The 20,595-nt window shown below is 31.4% G+C and overlaps 1 protein-coding gene across 2 annotated transcripts in view; it reads left to right on the top strand.

Moving 5' to 3' along the window:
- The window catches only part of LOC129747896 (exostosin-1-like), a 90,849-nt gene that overhangs the window by 49,556 nt on the left and 20,698 nt on the right, over positions 1–20,595 (top strand). Inside the window, exon 2 of one of the 2 annotated variants that reach the window (XM_055742285.1) lies at positions 7,416–9,169. The exons of the other annotated variant lie outside the window; for it this stretch is intronic. Within the exon in view, the coding sequence (XP_055598260.1) occupies positions 7,416–7,584 (169 nt within the window). The 3' untranslated portion in view covers positions 7,585–9,169. Of the gene's footprint in view, positions 1–7,415; positions 9,170–20,595 lie in introns of those variants that run through there. 2 annotated transcript variants of the gene reach the window in all.

Below are 20,595 nucleotides of genomic sequence, written 5' to 3'. Positions count from 1 at the left end.
CACCGATAACGAAAGGTCCCGTCGAATCCTTCGGTCGGTGTCAGGACATTTTGTTTTGCGGGGGTGGAGAAACGATTCAGTGTGAACCTGACGAAAAACCGGCAGCAAGTTTCCTTTTTCCTTTTTCCGTAATTCTCTCGTAGCACACAAAAGTTTATAAATATCGCCCAAAACACAGCAGAGCGCTTGCAGCGAAAAAGATCCATCAAAAGCTGGAAGAGAACTTCCTCGTTTGGTTGGCTACGGAGAGAAGAAAAAAAAGCATCAAAAAGGGTCAACCAACAGCAATGGATTACACCTACCAGGAATCGGTCCTGAGGGATCAGTTGGGATTTTTTTCTTACATTTTCCGGTCCCTTTGTAGCTGGGAGGCGGCCCCAGGGCCAAGGGCAGGAAAAGAACTTATGACTTGGAAGCTGTTATAACCTCCCCCGGTCTTGGGACAGCATGGAGTCCGGCGTAAGATATGGCCGGTTCTTTGGAAGACTTCTTTCTGGAAAGGGAAACCCCTCCGGCTGTCCGGGAATTGTCACTTAACGGTTGTGGGTGGTGTTTTGGGAGTGCAATTTGGGACAAAACATTTGACTGATGTTTTGGCAGCTCCTTGGCGAGGCCAAGGAGCCCACAACATTCTACTAAGAAGACTGACTGGTCCCGGAACTCCAGATAAGCGAATAACTGATAGCTCATAAATAAATGAAAAAAGGTGTAAGGGTGGTTTGCCAAACTTTTTCCATTACAGGATGTTACGTTTTTATTGTTGGGAAACTGCAATAGAAACTTTTTACGAATAAAGTCGAAAATTTGCTTCACAATCCGAATTAGTCCCTTTTGGAAAATTAACACCCTTACCACCCTTGAACAGAATCTTCCCCCATACAACGTGCGTGTGATTATTTGTATTGGCTCCTTTTTATCATCCTACAGGACCCATAATGGGACTGACATTATTGCCTCGGATTCTAACGCTAACAGCGGTCGAGCTCTGAAGGGATCGACAGTTATGTGCAAATTTTATTGTTTCTTCAAGTATGTAAAACCATGTTAGATATATTGGAAGGGTGGCTCTCGAAAGTGGAAATTTACTCAAGTCCCATAATGACACTGGGCCCCTTTTCCGTTGGGACCCATCATTAAAAAATGGCAATGCCAAGACGTTGTGAAACTGTTCTTGTCTCTAGTTCATACGACTAGAGCAAAACAGAACTTTTTAATTGATGTTGATCCACATATTAGATATCTGGCACTAAACTCATTTCGACTGGACTATTTCCATTAAATTTCAAATTAAACCAAGGCAATAAAATCAAACTCCTAACGAAAGTAATGAACATATGACTTCAATAGCATATTTTTATATTTTAAATAATATTCAACATTCAAAATTCAAAGCCTTGATTTTAAATTTTCGAAATTCGGTTTTCGGTTTTAGAATATTCCGTTGAAAATTGATATAGTTTCTTAAAAAATAGTATAATGCAATGATCATAAATACTTGAATTATTACGACAATCGTTAATTCAATTAAGCTATTAGTAGTGTCAAATTTAATCAATCTTCGATTTTTTTTAATTTTTCAGGAGTTTTGCAAAACATGATGACTTAAATAATCTCAATACGTAGTTCACTGACTGTCATTGTTTCTTAAAAAGAAAATCAGAATCGCTACGCCAAAACAAATTCGAAAGTAAATACTTACACATTCGGAATTACATTCTCATAATTCTTTAATTGAATTCTAAAATTTGCCGAATATTACAGTAATAACAAGACCAAAAAAAGAAAAAAAAAAAAAAAAGAGCAAAAATGAGTAAAAGAAGAAAAAAGGGGAAAAAGGAAAAAAGGAAAAAAAAAGGAAAAAAGAAGAAAAAAAGTTAGAACGAAGAAGAAAAATAAAATAAAGAAAAGAAAATAAATAAAAAAAGAAAAACATAAAAAAATAAAAAAATTAAAAAAAAACATAAAAAAATAAAAAAAATACAAAAAAATTAAAAACATGAAAAAATAAAAAAAATTAAAAATAAAACATAAAAAAAATAAAAAAGAAAAACATAAAAAACAAAAACATAAAAACCATAAAAAAATGAAAAACATGAAAAATACATAAAAATATTTGAAAAGAAAAACATAAAAAAACGTAAAAAAAATAAAAACGTATAAAAATAAAAAAAGAAAAACATGAAAAAAGAAATACATGAAAAAATAAAAAAAGAAGAAAAAAGTAAAAAAAGAAGAGAAAAATAAAAAAGAAGAAAAGAAAGACAATAAAAAAAATGAGAAAAACAAAAAAATAAGAAAATTAAAAATAATAGAAAAAAATAAAAATTAGAAAATTGAAAAAATAAGAATATATAAAAAAAAGTGAATTGAAAAAATTGAAAATTAAAAAATAGACTATTCAAAAAAATAGAAAATAAAAAAGAGAATAAAAAAAATAAGAAAATAAAAAAAACGGAAATTTAAAATAAACGGAAGATGCAACAAAAAGAAAAATAATGAAAACCGGAAAATACAAAAAAAAAAACGGAAAATAAAAAAATAGAAATATTCAAAAATAACAAAAAAAATTGAAAATAACAAAATAAACTAGAAATTATAAAAAAATAAGAAAATATAAAAATTTTAGAAAATAAAAAAAAATAAGAAAATTTAAAAAAATTAGGAAATAAAAAAATAAGAAAATAAAAAAATAAGAAAATAAAAAAAAAATAGAAAATAAAAAAAATTAGATAATAATGAAAACATTTAAAAATATGAAAAATGATTAGAAAATACAAAAAAAAAAATAAGAAAAAAAAATTTGAAAATAAATAAAAAAATTAGAAAATAAAAAAAAATTGAAAAAAAATTAGATAATGAAAAAAAAAATTAGAAAAAAAACTAGAAAATAAAAAAATTAGAAAATAAAAAAAAATAGAAAATAAAAAAAAATTAGAAAAGAAAAAAAATTTGAAAATTTAAAAAATTAGAAAATAAAAAAATTAGAAAATTAAAAAAATTAGAAAATTAAAAAAATTAGAAAATAAAAAAAATTAGAAAATAAAAAAAATAGAGATTAAAAAAATAGAAAAAAAATTGAAAATAAAAAAAATGGAAAATAAAAAGAAATTAAAAATAAAAAAATTGAAAATAAAAAAATTGAAAATAAAAAAAAATAAAAAAAATAAGAAAAAAATAGAATATAAAAAAAAACTTAGAAATAAAAAAAAATGGGAAAAAAATTAAAAATAAAAAATAATATGAAAATTAACAAAAATTATAAAATAAAAACAAAATAGAAAATAAAAAAAATAGAAAATAAAAAAAAGGAGATTAAAAAAAAGAAAAAGGGACCGAATGTCAAAAAGGTCCTTAATAAAAAAAAAAGAAAAAAAATAGAACATAAAACAAATAAGAAAATAAAAATGAAATTATAAAATTTAAAAAAAAATAGAAAATAAAATAAATTAGAAATTCCAAAAAAAATTGAAAAAAAAACAAAAAAAAATTGATAATTAAAAAGAAATGTAAAAAAATAAAAAATAAAAAAAATTGAAAATGGAAAAAAAAATAAGAAATGAGAAAAATTGAAAATAAATAAAATAAGAAAATAAAAAAAAATTATAAAATAAAAAAAATATAAAATATAAAAAAATTTTAGTAAAAAATAATAAGTAGAAAATAAAAAAAATTATAAAATAAAAGAAATTAGAAAATATGTTTATACAAAAAAAGGTTTAAAATAATAAAAGAACAAAACAGAAAAAAATAGAAAAAAAATTTAAAAAAAGAAAATGAAAGAAAAAAGTGAAAAGATAAAAAAAAATAAAATAACTAGAAAAAGAAATAATAAAAAATTAAAGAAAAAAATAAAAGATGAAAAATAAAATAACATTCAAAAATTAGAAAAAAGAAAAAAAAAGAAGAAATAAATTGAAAAATACCAAATAAAAGAAAATGCAAAAAAAAGAACATGGAAACAAAAGAAATTAAGGAAAATAGGAAAGGAATGAAGGATGGAAATAAAAATGCAAAAAAGGAAAACCCAAAGTAAAACAACTAAAAACCAAAAAAAACAGGAAAAAAGAACATTAAAAAATAAAAGAAACAAGAGCAAGTAAAGAATAAAAAAAGAACAATTAAAAAAGAAAAAATAGAAAAAAAAGGAAAAATTTTAAAGGAAAAAGAAGAAAACCATCTAAAACTGTGTAATGTGTTATTTCAAAAATTTAAAACATAAATAGAAAAGACTAATAAAAATTGAAATTTGTTTAAATTAAAAAAAAAAAAGATGTAGAGAAAAAATTTGAAATAATAGAATAAAAAACATAACTTGAACAAAAATTGTAAACTGAAATAAAAAACCAATCAAAAGAATAAATAAATAAATAAATAAATGGGAATAAATTTAAAAATGTTGTTAAAAAATTGGTATAAATATTTAAACAAAAATTGAAATCATAAATTAAAAAAGTGAATTGAAGAAAAAGCATTTAAATTTTCAACAATATTAAAATAAAAGTAAATTGAAAAAATTTAAAGCTTTTAAAAAAAATTAATAGCTGATAACAAAAATTTAAAGTAATAAATAAAATCTTCGATAGATAAATTGAAGAAAATAATAAATTTTATTAAAAAAAAAAAATAAGTGATGAATAAAAATTTAAAAAATTTTACTACTTTTTAAAATAAATAAAAAATACAAACGAATAGGACGAAATGATTTATAAATAAAAAAATATCAATAAAACGTAAAAGAAAGAAAATAAATATATTGTGGAAAAGAGATAAAGAAGAAGAAAAAAATAGAAAACGAAATTTTTATTTTCGAAATTCGATTTTCGGTATTACAATATTCCGTTGAAAATTTATGTAGTTTCTTAAAAAATAGTACAATGCACTGATCATAAATACTTGAATTATTACGAGAATCGTTAATTCAGGAAATTACAAGACCAAATAAAAGAGAAAAAAAAGTAGAAAAAATGGTAAAAGGAGAAAAAGAGAAAAAAGGAGAAAAAAAAGGAAAAAAGAGAAAAAAAGGAAAAAAGGAGAAGAGAATTAAAAAAAAAGAAAAGAAAAATAAAAAGAAAAAAAAATGGAAAAAAAGAAAACATTAAAAAAGATAAAACAAAAAAAATTAAAAAAGATAAAAACTTGAAAATGAAGGAAAAAAAGAAAAACATAAAAAAGAAAAAAACAACGAAAACCAATTAAAACAGATAAAAACTAAAAATTGAAGAAAAAAACAAAAAAAGAAAAAAATTGGAAAAAAAAATTAAAAATAAAATAAATATGAGAATTTAAAAAAAAGGAAAAATAAAAAAAGAAAAAGAATTTAGAAACAATTTTTTTTTTCAAAACAGAAGAAAAAAATAAAAGAATAAAAAAATAAAAAAATAGAAGAATAAAAGAAAAAATACACGATAAAAATAAAATAAAAGAAATGAAAAAAAATATAGAAAAAACTAGAAAAATTTAAAAAAATACCAAAAAGAAAAATAAACAAAAAACAAAACATGGAAATAAAATAAATTAACAAAAAAAGATAAAAAAGGGCAGGAAATAAGAATGGAAAAGAAATAAAATGCAAAGAAATTAAAACCCCAAAGAAAAACAAAAAAAAAACAAAAACAAAAACAAAACAGGAAAAAAACAGTAAATAAGAACAGTTAATGAAAATTGAACAAACAATTTCAAAAATTTAAATACACATAAATAAAAAAATAGAAACAAATTAGACGAAACGAATAATAAATAAGAAAAAATATAAATAAAAAAATTAAAGAAAGAAAATAAAAATATAGTGGAAAAGCGATAAAGAAGAAGAAGAAAAAAGAAAAGGAAAGGAACTATAAAAAGTTGAATTATAAATTCAATAAAGAAAAACAAATCCTTTTGAATTTTTTTTTTTGACTTCTGTTCTCCTTCCTCTCTCTCTCTCTCTCCTCTCTTTTTTAATTCTTAATCTTATCCCATTTGTCTTGTGTTTCCAGATAGTTCTTATGCATTGTTGTTACTGAATCCTTCACTTTCAACTTCTATGTATTCTTGAATCTTATATATAAAAATGGAGGCGTTTTCTTTGTGATAACATCACGTATGAATGGTCGGTCGGAATGAAGTGAAATTTGGTATCCGAGGGTTTTTTGGGTCAGAGATGGTTTGTATAATACTTTCAAGAATCTCACTTTTTATGAAAGGGGGGTCCCCATACAAAGTTATCTCTTCTTCACATCTTATATATAAAAATGGAGGCGTTTTCTTTGTGATAACATCACGTGTGAATGGTCGGTCGAAATGAAGTGAAATTTGGTATCCGAGGGTTTTTTGGGTCAGAGATGGTTTGTATAATACTTTCAAGAATCTTACTTTTCATGAAAGGGGGGTCCCCATACAAAGTTATCTCTTCTTCACATCTTCTTCTTATATATAAAAATGGAGGCGTTTTCTTTGTGATAACATCACGTATGAATGGTCGGTCGGAATGAAGTGAAATTTGGTATCCGAGGGTTTTTTGGGTCAGAGATGGTTTGTATAATACTTTCAAGAATCTCACTTTTTATGAAAGGGGGGTCTCCATACAAAATTATCTCTTCACATCTTTGTATATAAAAATGGAGGCGTTTTCTTTGTGATAACATCACGTATGAATGGTCGGTCGGAATGAAGTGAAATTTGGTATCCGAGGGTTTTTTGGGTCAGAGATGGTTTGTATAATACTTTCAAGAATCTTACTTTTTATGAAAGGGGGGTCCCCATACAAAATTATCTCTTCACATCTTATATATATAAAAATGGAGGCGTTTTCTTTGTAATAACATCACGTATGAATGGTCGGTCGGAATGAAGTGAAATTTGGTATCCGAGGGTTTTTTGGGTTAGAGATGGTTTGTATAATACTTTCAAGAATCTTACTTTTCATGAAAGGGGGGTTCCCATACAAAGTTATCTCTTCTTCACATCTTCTTATATATAAAAATAGAGGCGTTTTCTTTGTAATAACATCACGTATGAATGGTCGGTCGGAATGAAGTGAAATTTGGTATCCGAGGGTTTTTTGGGTCAGAGATGGTTTGTATAATAGTTTCAAGGATCTCACTTTTGATGAGGGGGTCCCAATACAAATTAAACTTTATTTGTTACGATTTCCATAAAAATCTACTGGCGAGCACAATGCAGTTAAGGACGTGTAGATGAAATTAAACATTTATTACGATTTATACTTTAGAAGGTAAAACGAAGTTTACCGGGTCAGCTAGTTATATTATAAAACTTGATGAAAATAAAATGACATAGACAAATTTCGCAATTTCGAATCCCAATTTGAAAGTTGTTAAATATTTCATGTTTTTGTTGGTTTGCATATTTTCCAAATAATTTTTATTTAAAATTTCTCCATGAATCTAACATATCTTTTTTCTGTCTTCTTCCAGGTATGTGTGTTCCCATTCTACTGGCTTAATTTTCCACGATTCAACGCATTCGTGGATGGTTCTGGTAAGCTTGTTTCGTCGAAATTCTACCTTGATTATTCATTCGAAACGTACATTCCCCTACCTAGATTCGTCAAATGCGAGTTTTAGTTTCCAGGCTTGTTCTTGACTAGGCGATGAGCGCATTTTGTGCCTAGGATTACCGCGAAAAATTGTACTGGTTCTAACCCGGATCCATGTATGTATGCATCGAGTAAGTGTTTCCAGCAAATGCGCCCGAAAAAAGCCGACATGGAAATATCCAGACCAGCAGTTTGTGTTCGGATTAAAGTGGGTCATTTGAAAAAAAAACTCACTTTTTTTCGTTTTTCGAATAGAATAAAAATAGTGAAAATTGATTTTGATCTTCTGCTGCCGGGATCCTGGCAATATTTTTGAGCCAATTTAAAATAATCTCGTTTGCTACTATCTAGAGCTCTAGAGCTCTTCATATCTACTCAGAGTAGCGGTGAAAACCTCATTCACTAGAATTGATCCACTCTAATCTGAAACAACACCACATGCTGTTGCTAAATAATGCTTTATATCGCGTAAAACAAATATCCCGATCGCAACGCAAATACACCCGTGCACGTCGAGGATAAGGTGGGGGCGTTGGTTTACCTGTGGGATTTTGGTCTCAGGTTCTGATGAGTATTAGAAATGGTCGGCCGTTTGCCGTTCCACTTTCCGTACTTTCCATCCAATGGGGGTTGTTGGATGTGAAATTGTTGGAATTTAATTTTAATCCCAGGATTGGTAAATTCATTACTGCCCTGAGGTGAAACATATGCTAGCTATTGGTTCTGAAAGCGCGCCACGGCCGGCCGCCTAAATAGTTCCTGGGTTCAAATTGGGTTAAAATTCAATAAGTGCTAGTCGCGCGGTCGTTTGGACAAGACTGAAGAGAGATTAGGGTCGAAATTTAAACATTGACTTGCGGTTTCAAATAGTAATTGAGTAGTACTTTACAACATTAGGAAGGATGAAACCTACATATGTTCAGAATAGGACTTCTCAATCCACAGCAAAGATTTTCGTTAGTAACTCGAATGAAGAATTCAGATTCAGAATTTATAAAAAAAAATCAGATCGGAGATCATTTCTGAGTCTTTCGAAAGAATATTTTGAAATTTTCAGAAATAAGGAGGTGCAAGCCAAACTTCAAGAGACTTACTATTATTTAGCTATTTCTCTCAGTACTCATCATATGTGAGTTAAATTTGATTTCCAGTAATTAACAGCATTTCAAAGTTCAGCTAAAGCCGCCATTTTGGATTTCAAGATGTCGTCGAAAAAGAGAAATTCGACTTCTTCTAATTTAGCCCTTTCATCCAATACCCATATAGTGGCGGTTTATTGCGTTTTTTTTGTCATTTACAGCATTTAAAATTAAGCGAAAGCCGCCATCTTGGATTTCAAGATGGCGTCAGATCACGAAATTCGACTTCTATTCGTCCTACTAGTCCTTTCACCCAATACCAATATTGTAGAGGTTTCATGCGATTTTAAATCATTTACAACATTTTAAAGTTCAGCGGAAGCCGCCATCTTGGATTTTGAGATGGCGTCAGAGAACGAAATTCGACTCCTACTCGTTGATCCCTCTCAACTAATGCCCATATTGTGGAGGTTTCATACGATTTTCAGTCATATACAGTATTTTTAAGTTGAGTGATAGTCGCCATTTTGGAATTCAAGATGGCCACGGACAACGAAATTCGACTAATTTAATCCTTTCACCTAATAATTAGAAGGTTTCATGAGATTTTTAGTAACTTACAGCTTTGAAAATAAAAGCGGAAGCTGCCATCTTGGATTAATGATGGCGTCAAGCAACAAATTTTTTTTCCTACCATTTGGGCCCTTTCTTTCAATACTCATATTGTAGAGATATTCATACCACTTCTGGTAGTTTGAAGTTTTCAAAAATTTTTATATTTTTTTATATTTTATCCCAAAACCAACACACATAACTTATCAAAAATGTGTAAAAATGGAATTCTAATTCAAATAAGTGCAATCTAACCTGAGCATGTCCCGTTTTGACATCTTGATCGAGAACTGTCACTAAGTTTTATGGTGGTTTAATTATCAAGCACTGAGTGCTATTATAAAATATGCTAAATAAAGCTTGGATAAAATTTCTAAGTTCGTGTTTTATTGTAGTTTTAACAGAGCATTTACAACTCTTTCAAAACAACTAAAACAGGATTTTTTATAACAGCTTTTTAAGCATTTCCACAAGTTCATTTTGCATGACTATAAGTAATCGTCATAATAAAACCATAATAAAACTTGGCTTTATCTGTGTTACTGGGAAGAAAAACATTTCATGGGATTTTCATCCTATTGGATAATTAAAAAAAACAAGTGAGAATCGAACTCATTGCAACATCTCACCTCGGCTTGCCAGGCCGATATCTTACCTAGTGCACCATCTGAGTAAGTTAGCAAACAAAAGTTCAGTTAGCCCGCGAAACTTTCCGGTCCAAAGTTTTGTCCACCGGACAAGGTTTTCGGCCCCAAAGTTTTTTTTTGTCCACAAAGCTGCTTTCCTCTTCATACTTTCGAGTCAAATTGCAGAGCGCTTCATTGCTTCAATGCTTCTATTTCTATTCTATTTCTATTCTATTTCTATTCTATTTCTATTCTATTTCTATTCTATTTCTATTCTATTTCTATTCTATTTCTATTCTATTTCTATTCTATTTCTATTCTATTTCTATTCTATTTCTATTCTATTTCTATTCTATTTCTATTCTATTTCTATTCTATTTCTATTCTATTTCTATTCTATTTCTATTCTATTTCTATTCTATTTCTATTCTATTTCTATTCTATTTCTATTCTATTTCTATTCTATTTCTATTCTATTTCTATTCTATTTCTATTCTATTTCTATTCTATTTCTATTCTATTTCTATTCTATTTCTATTCTATTTCTATTCTATTTCTATTCTATTTCTATTCTATTTCTATTCTATTTCTATTCTATTTCTATTCTATTTCTATTCAATTTCTATTCTATTTCTATTCTATTTCTATTCTATTTCTATTCTATTTCTATTCTATTTCTATTCTATTTCTATTCTATTTCTATTCTATTTCTATTCTATTTCTATTCTATTTCTATTCTATTTCTATTCTATTTCTATTCTATTTCTATTCTATTTCTATTCTATTTCTATTCTATTTCTATTCTATTTCTATTCTATTTCTATTCTATTTCTATTCTATTTCTATTCTATTTCTATTCTATTTCTATTCTATTTCTATTCTATTTCTATTCTATTTCTATTCTATTTCTATTCTATTTCTATTCTATTTCTATTCTATTTCTATTCTATTTCTATTCTATTTCTATTCTATTTCTATTCTATTTCTATTCTATTTCTATTCTATTTCTATTCTATTTCTATTCTATTTCTATTCTATATCTATTCTATTTCTATTCTATTTCTATTCTATTTCTATTCTATTTCTATTCTATTTCTATTCTATTTCTATTCTATTTCTATTCTATTTCTATTCTATTTCTATTCTATTTCTATTCTATTTCTATTCTATTTCTATTCTATTTCTATTCTATTTCTATTCTATTTCTATTCTATTTCTATTCTATTTCTATTCTATTTCTATTCTATTTCTATTCTATTTCTATTCTATTTCTATTCTATTTCTATTCTATTTCTATTCTATTTCTATTCTATTTCTATTCTTTTTCTATTCTATTTCTATTCTATTTCTATTCTATTTCTATTCTATTTCTATTCTATTTCTATTCTATTTCTATTCTATTTCTATTCTATTTCTATTCTATTTCTATTCTATTTCTATTCTATTTCTATTCTATTTCTATTCTATTTCTATTCTATTTCTATTCTATTTCTATTCTATTTCTATTCTATTTCTATTCTATTTCTATTCTATTTCTATTCTATTTCTATTCTATTTCTATTCTATTTCTATTCTATTTCTATTCTATTTCTATTCTATTTCTATTCTATTTCTATTCTATTTCTATTCTATTTCTATTCTATTTCTATTCTATTTCTATTCTATTTCTATTCTATTTCTATTCTATTTCTATTCTATTTCTATTCTATTTCTATTCTATTTCTATTCTATTTCTATTCTATTTCTATTCTATTTCTATTCTATTTCTATTCTATTTCTATTTCTAATTCTCAAATTTTTACACCTCCCATAACTTTTTTTGGTTGTTTTTGCTGCCAAAAATAGCAATAAATAGTATGGATGCGATCCATCCAGTCCTGAATAGGCGCAACGAGTTTTAATTTTGTATGAAAATTTGAATGGGAAAATAAAATTTTCCATTCAAAAATCGCAAGAGATGTACTGATGAAAGTCTTAACGAAATATAACTTTGGATGAACAATATTTCTTGATTCTTTCAGTGCAATTCATGTCAACAAAACACAAACCTATGTTGTACCCTAAAAAAGATATTCAAAGTTATACAATTTTTTTTTCAAAATTATTTATATAATTTGAGCGATTTTGACTGCTTTTTTGAAAGCTGTGTGAACGTAGGATGAGAATAAAAAATCTCAAAAAACTGATTTACATAGCCAGGGTATTTTTTGATTTATGTCACCTTTGCAAAAAAATTTCTTGAAATCATTAAAAGCTCTTGCAAGCAAAGTCTGCCATTTTTTATATACTTTTCAATGGGTTCAGATTTTCCGTTTCTAAATGGTTATAACTTTTTTCATGAAATGCTTAGCTGCTTGTCATGTTAGCAAAAAATTATGCGTTAAAATAGTCAAAACCAAAAAACAAAGACCAACTTAATTTCAAGCTAGTATGAATTTTCTGGATGATTTATTGTCCAAAAATTTCTTTTTTTATTCAAATTTCCATACGAATAGATAGATAGAATATAACAACAATAACAAAAATTAAAAAAAAAAACAGCTCTAAAAAATGACGAAAAACATAAAAATTTCAAAAAACTCAAAAACAAATACAAACAAAAGATTAACAAGTGACTGATATATCTGAATAATATCTGAAAAAAAGATGCAAAATGATAAAAATAACAAATATGATAAAAATAACAAAAATTCTAAACATAACAAAAAAGTTCTAAATGTGTCTAAAACATTATTAAAAAAAAAATAAAAATTTACTGAAAATTATCTAAAATCGATGAATAATTGAGTTTATAATAATAACAAAGGTTTACTCTTATCAATAGGTAAGAAAAAGGATGATGAAAAAAACCATTCGATTTTGGCAACACAAAATTTTCGAACGTGTTGCCAAAAACGAAAGGGGCCTGTATTTTCCAATTTATATTAATTTTCGAGTTCTGAAAATTCAATTTTAGAATAATTTGGCTATTTTTTGATTCCAAATCGATATCTTAATGCTGTTGGTGCTGATTTTTCTTTCATTGATATCAACTTCAATTTTCTTCAATGTTTCATGACCATGGTTTTTTAATAGAAAAATTCCAATAATTCAGTGTTTATAATTATTCTTAAATTAATCTTTCAATTCATACAATAAAAAAAAAATGGTATTGTTACCTTGACTAGGTCAATTGTCCTTTGCAAAGTATGCGCAGTTTTTTTTTTCTTAAATCAAGAATCTTTTGAAAAAAAAAACATTAAAAGGCCATTTATATCAACGAAGTTTTTCTTCTCTTTTTGTGCAAATATTCAGGAAAACTTCACATTTTTCTCAATTTTTTAACTCCAAAAATACAAAATCCGAACATAAACTTGAAACTTCTAACAGGAAAAAAATTGCACATCTTATACAACTTTAGGACGATTTCTATATGTTAGTTCTGTTGCATAAATTCATACTGATATTTTCGTCAATTTACGAAGTCTAAATCACGGTGTTATTTTTTTTTTAATTTCGTCTGAAATATTCAAGTTTGATTGACAAGACTAACAACTGATTTCAAACAACTTCTTCATACGCCGATCAATCAACTCCAAAGTAGCAATACAAAATCGCTTGTTAACCCTTGCCCTGCTAATGTATCAAATCATGTTTAACAACTTGCTCGATTTCATCAGAACAAATCATCTCAAATGCCCAATTCAACACAAGGAAAAAGGAACCGAAACTCCTTCGTACTCCTGCTCAGAATCCCTTCCACCCACACTCTCAGCCTTTAACGAGTTGCTTCCAAGCAATCGAAAAGGTAAATACAATTGCTCTGATTTGTACCCACCTAAAGGCTACCCACTGCCTGCTAGCTTAAATCCCAAAACATCAAAACCAAAGTCCAAGGGAGGGAAGACAAAAAAGTATCTCGAACAACCCCACCCATTCAACAAAAAAAAAAAAAATAAGAAAAACCAAGACAAATTTCATTGTTTAGCCATCATCATTTGTTGCTTCTTTCTGGGGCTTTCTGAGTAAGGGTGGGCAGCAAGGAAAAACCGACTTAGACAAGACAACAGCAGAACATCCCGCCACTCCGTGGGGAAGTAATCTTTTGCCCATTCAAAATTCCCATGAAGGCGCTTGCCTCCCGGTTGGGATTTGTTGTATGAGTTAGTTTGTGGATGCGTAGGTTGTTGACGGAAAGGCGGAAGTCAGGAGCTAGGACAGGAGGATGTTGTTGTTCTTTTGTCATCACTCCATTAGACAATTCCGATATCCTTTTTCGTCCCCCGGCGGCGAGGATTCAATCGAAACGAAAGTCCCATCACATCGTTTTTTTTTTATCTTCTTTTGCTGGAAAGGATTCTTTCCGAGTGATTTTAGCCAAAGTTATTCAAACAAATCAATCGATCCTTTCCGGTTCCGGTTCTGATGCTGGGGTTTGCGTTCGGATTTTGATGATTTAAAAGGAAAATATAAACATGAGCGTCCTCATACTAAAATTCTTTTAATGAAACGGGGAAAATACAAGATGATTTCGTACATTGGTGGTTCCAATTTAAGATCCCTACAAACTGCAAATTAAAATCAGTCATCGCATTCGTGTCTAGCCATCACTTGATGCCAACGAGACCCACTTGAGTTAAAATTAGTTAATATTCAAAATTACAACCAAGAAGGGTACATGCTAATACAAACTACTCACACTCGAAAGCAGTTGGATGAATGAATAAATTAGCCCTTCCTTCTATGTTGCGGCAGACGAAATGTCCCCTTCCTGGAGCCTCCCTCTCCAGGTCTTCTTCAAGAGCAAAAAACCGTACCAAATACCCGAGACCTAGTAGAATTCCTAGCCTTTAGAGAGCTTAGTTGATCCGACCCGAAAAAGTTCCAAGGCCAGCAATCCATTCCATATCCAAAGGCAAGCAGCCCTGTTAGATCTCGTTCTAACCGAAAATGAGCATGTTTGGAGAACATGCAATTTTAACTTGTCCAACTCTTACTTATTCGGTGCTGACACGTGGGTGCTGCCACTTGAACCTTCATTCTGAACGTGGACGAGGACGACGACAAGGTTAGGTGACTCTCGAGACAGGAGGGAAGGATTACTACCAACATGAAAGGCCAGGCCAGTCTGGTTGTCGTCCAGTAGGTGCATGGCGAACTGCAAAACAAGTGATGGCTCGTAAATTACAAAATACGCTTTTTCTGCTGACGGACGATCAGTGGCAGCAACAACGGCAGACTGGTGAAAAAACCATGTCGGAAGTGAACGTGCCCATTTGTTTTTCCCCACTTTGACAGTAAGCCTGACGCGAAAGGAGTAGTTGTGCGGGGAGCATTCTTCCCACTCTGGTAATTGGCATCCAATAGAAAGGGGGTTGAAGGAGCCGGGAAATTCTGAACCGGGTAATTTCAAACTATCTGCAAGTTTCTCTAAAATGGTCAAATAAAAGTCTTTAATTCAATAAAAGATTTATTCAACAAATTCAATGTTGTTTCCATCTAATTTATTGTTATTTGTTCATTTCTAGCTTAATGTTTACCAAATGATAAATTCTGATTTTGTACTTGGAATTTCAGTGTGTTGAAAATTTGAGTTCTAATGGACTCCTATTATTGTCATTGAAGGATAGAAAATTAATGGTCAACCCAGGGTAATCCCACGTATGCTTTGTATATCCACTTTACCTGAGGCTTCTAACCTTAAATCTCCCTGTAGTGCTGTTAAAGTTGTACTTCCGTCCACACCGACTCATACGACTTCACCGGCACTGAAAGTAACGCTTCTCCGAAGTTTTTCCATGATTACGATCTTTCACTACATTTTCCGTTGCGGAGAAGCTTTCAAAGAAGAAAACGTCGATATTCGGAAACTCCCATAAAGTAGACTACGCACGTGACGTACCCACGGAATTCTCTACGCTGTAAATACCCCGAATCAGATGCAGGTCAGATGCACAACTCTCCTCGAAAGTTTTCTGCAAATTGAGTCTACTCTGTCTGGTAGAGCAGACTTAAGCCTGGTAAACCACTGTTGGGGGATACCCACGGGTAGAGAGGTTCTCGATACCGGGTCGTCACTGTCCGGAAACATCCGGGTCGAAGCGTCAATGTCCCGAATGTGTGACGTGACAGGCGCGAGTCCAGGTCAAGCTGCTCTCGATCGGGCACAAGACGGGTAGAAAAAGCCGCAGGCCAAAAATCCTAGAGTTTCCAGCCAAAGGGACACAATAAGACCGGACAACGGTCGAAGTAGACTGATCCCATCGACAGGAGGGTATCGATTCCGACTGTGCGTCCGACCCCACGGTTTGAAACATCTTCTGCGCAGCGGATTTCGTTCGTGCGTAGCGGATACTCCACCTTTGGGGAGTATCTGAGTAGTGCAGTTTCCAACGATCGAAGCTGCGGGATCAGATTTTACCTTCTTCGCAGTTGAAATAGTTGGAAAGGGTTATCCCACGATCGAGGAATACCCACGGGTAGAGTGGCTCGGGTGAGTCATTTGAATCGGTGGAGGGTGACCGCTTCGTCAGGAATCATCCGAGTAGTTGCGTTTAGTCCTGCGGTAGTCTAGAATAAGCTGCTCTCGATGGGCACACGACGGGCATAACCTTGGCGAACCTCGAATCTTGGGGATAAGAGGCCGGGCTTCGAGTCGTTTGAGTAGATGTCAGGCCTAGAGACTTCAGGAGGAGAGGCTTGTATGGTCAACCCCGAGTCTTTACGATAAGAGGTCGGGTCTCGAGTCGCAAGAGGAAAGATCAGGCCTTTGATCAACAAGAAGAGGGGTATAAGCGTCTTGGGTCGCTAGAGGAGCGATCGGGCCTAGAGTTGTGCAGAGGAGAGGTTTGTGTACGTCAACCTCGAGTCGATGCAAGAAGGGGTCAGATCTCGAGTCGGAAGAGATCAGGCCTTGATTCGCGAAGAGGGAAGGTTTATGTGGGATACTCGAGTCAAAGCGAGGATATGTCGGTCCTCAAATCGTTAGAGGAGAGTTCAGACTTCTAGTCGTAATATTGAGAGGTATTGCTGAAAGTGGTCTTGTCTATGTGTATTGCTTTAGAGCTCCCTAGTGCAAATAGACCTCTTTCTATTGAAAGATAGTGTGTTAAACAGTTAAAAGTGGGAACTAGGTCTGCGGCCCCAGTTTAAGGATTAAGAGGTTTACCACGGAGTATACCACGAGTCTTCCCATTGCACCCATGGACCCAGAATAGCAAACTGAGGGGACGCGTTGGTTCGCCGTGCCTTGGAATACAATCCGTAATCCGGGATTAACCACCTGTGGTTACCAACAAAAAATCATATATTGAGTCTACTCCGCTCCATTTTTCTTTTATACAGGAATACCCATTCGACTCTAATGATCCCTGACGAATACGGTACCCTACATATCTACCCAAGGGTTCGATGCCGATTATCCGACGCAAAGGGCCGAAATAAAAGATCTCCACTGCTAGCGGTCTGGAGCCAGCGTCTTCACTTGCTGTCAGCCAAGGTTCTTGTCAACTCTACGTATTTCAGCGGCTAGATTTCGCCGTCACTTACTTCTGGACTTGCTTCTTCTTCGTTGCCCATCTAGATTCCAGTAAAGCGCCTCTCTGCAAATCTCATTTTCATCTCTTTGTAGAGCCAATCCATCTTCGCTTATGTTTCTAGCGCCTTTTGATGAATACATTACCCTACGCCGATTCGAATGGCTCTCCTGAAGTCCTCTATGGTGAAACAGTTCTTTCTTTTCAATGACCAATGCGTTAAAAGTAAAGCAGTCTTACCCCTAAGCTTCACTCGTAGGAATCCCTATTTCAATACTCATCGACGAGGGAGTCATCCTTCAACGTTCTTGTCGTACCCCAGAAATCTATTACGCTGTAGGTATAGATGCGGCCTTAACCTTGTAGTTTCACTAGTACGACCGGACGCTCTCGATCGTTTGCTGTCTGCTGCAATCTCCAATTCTTTTAAAAGGCAATCAACATTCGGGCAAATTCATCGCTGAACTGAAACCATCCCAAGTGTTTGCGTCCATACACATCCTCTGCACCACCTTTATGAGCTTTGGACAACTGACCAAAAACATCGTTCAGATATTTTTTGCATATCAAGGGGGAGGGGCAGAGTGGTGGAATTCACGAATCTGTAGTGATACCTGGGTTCGTAAATATCACCTGTTTTGCAGGACAGTCGTCCGGCATTCTCGCAACTTTTCTAACCCAGCGTATTCGGTCTGCCTTCACCACCTTCTGAATACCAGGTTTGCCGTAGGGTCGTGCGAATTTGTGATTCATCCTTCGCCTCAACACTCCGTTCTCCTGCACACCGTCAAAGGTTCTTAACACTAGTCGCTCGAATATTAAACGTACTGAACGTAGGTACTCCTCGAGCAATATCCACGAGCACAACCGGTCTAATGAGCGTCATATACAGGTTACACTTCGGAAGAGGGCTAAGTCTTCTTGACCGCAGTTGCTTGTGGAGTCCATAGTAGGCATGGCTTCCGCTGATCATTCGCAGCCGGGTCCCACGGCTGGCGTCATTGTCTGTCGGTCTCGGTACTTCGTCTTTAACGTATTAATCATTAACCCAATCTCTCCTGCTTCGCCTTACAGTTGGCGGTAGATCTCTTCACCGGCACAGATGATCTGCCGTCATGGCCGTAGGAACGGGGGGGGTTTTGGGGGTTAAACCCCCCCCATGAGGGTCCAAAAAAGCAAGTGAGGTTTTCTACTCTACACTTAAATTTTCAAATCCATAATCAAATCATGATAATAGAGCAAAGTTATTCAAGAGTAACAATCTAGACTAAAAACTTATACCAAAACCTCAAAAACTCATCCCAAGTTCAAAATTTTGTCGACAGTATTTCAAAATTTTCTCAATTGTTCATAGAATAAGGTTGTCAATTTTTTTTAGCACGTATCCGAGCCGGAAAAATCCGGGCTGTTTTATAATAAAAACCTTCCAAAATTCGGGTGTTTGATTTCAAAATTGTCGACCAAAAGCCAAGCAATACTAGGCTGGAATTGCGCTTCAAATATCAAGGTATAAAAAAACTTGATAAAACCTTTCATGATTTTTTTTTAATTTGCTTCAAACATTTTGGACGAAAAAATAAAAAATAATTTACAACACAATTTGTTTTTAAAATTTGATTTTAAAATGAGAATAAGAACAAATCCAGAAAAATTCGGGCATTTCCAATAAAAATAGGGCAACTGGGTAAGACCGGATGTTTTCCAAATTTTATATTGAATATCTTGGCATATTTATATTATTTATCGGGCAATCTGGCAACCTTATCATAGAAATTCAGGTCTGAATATTGAATTTATAATTAAACCCATTTTGGAGGTTCTTGTTTCATATTATCATAACCAAAGTTGTATTTCTACATATTTTCGTATTTCTGATTCTGTATAAAGTTTAGGATTCTTGATTTTCAGTCAGAATAATCATAAGAAAAAAGGAAAGGAATGCTGTTTTAAATCCTGGTACAAATTTGGTTTTACATTTCATATCAAATTTGAATAATGTTTTTCGAGAACTATTTGCACTTTCAATATTTTGATAACAGTTTTCCGAATATGCGAAAAAAAGAAAAAGAAAAAGTTTTATATTCAAATTTGAAGTTCTCAAACTTCATTCTAACACAAACATGCTTCTAAGTGGCGATCAAAAATTTAAAACTCAGATGCAGATTCATCATTTGGAATTCACATTTCAATTAAGATTCACAATACAGTTAAAAAATTAATAATGAATTAAGATTTAACTAGCGACAAAGAATTTCAATAAAAGATTCATGAATGATGGCTCTTAAACTTGGCTCATAAAATTGTGATCTGCAAACAAGATTCGGAAATCGAACTATTTGAACATTTCAGAAATCGTATAGAAATTTGGAAACAGATTGATTTAAAGTCCAAAGTTTGAATTCCGGTTCACAATTCAGATTGAAAGTTCAGGAAAGGATTCAACTTGTGAATGTGTTTTCCAATTAACATAAAATTGTAGAGGAATTCAAGAGAACATGAACTTAAAAATTTGTTTGTCAGTTTAAAAAAATCATCCACATGATTTTCATTATGGATTAATTCTTTATGAAAAACAATTCCTGTTAAAAAACATGTACCTGATCTTCACCTAAAAAATCTGCAAAAAATTCTATGTTTTCTCGGTGTATTGTTTAACATTATTGATATTGCTGTTTTTTAAGCTAAATTTCAAACTAAAATCATAAATTTAGTTCAAGTTTGCATCAACAAAATTTGATCCGAATATTTTTTTTTATCTCTTACTGTTTGTTTGGAAATTTATATTTATTTTCTTCAAAGGTGAGAATCTTGGAATTTTCAAAAGAGTTTGAAAGTGTGTTTGATTTGAGCATAGACTTAGTTTTTTTTTAAAGAAATTGAAGCTCAAATCAAATAACTTTGATCTACCTCATTCTTAAACTAATTCAAAAAATTTTACCATCAATGAAAGCAATTCCATATTTTGTTTCTAAAGGTTTAATAAAAAAAATCAAGCTCACTTATTAAGCTAAGGATCACTTTTCTAAAGTTATGATTTTATACAAAAATTTTGTTTTAATCAAAAAAATTGTTTTTTTTTTAACCGTACGTTGTTGGGCAAAAAATCATTGGTAAAAATCAGTCACCAAAACCCCCCCCATGAGCCGGTTCTTCCTACGGCCCTGTCTGCCGTCTATGTCAATGTCGTCCACTTTCTAGCGCCTCGTTGAACATTCTGCAGGATAGAC

This window comes from Uranotaenia lowii, chromosome 2 (assembly GCF_029784155.1).
Source record: "Uranotaenia lowii strain MFRU-FL chromosome 2, ASM2978415v1, whole genome shotgun sequence".
Classification (NCBI taxonomy): Eukaryota; Metazoa; Arthropoda; class Insecta; order Diptera; family Culicidae; genus Uranotaenia; species Uranotaenia lowii.
Note: the sequence above shows the minus strand (reverse complement) of the source record. Positions and strands in the feature narration are given on the sequence as shown.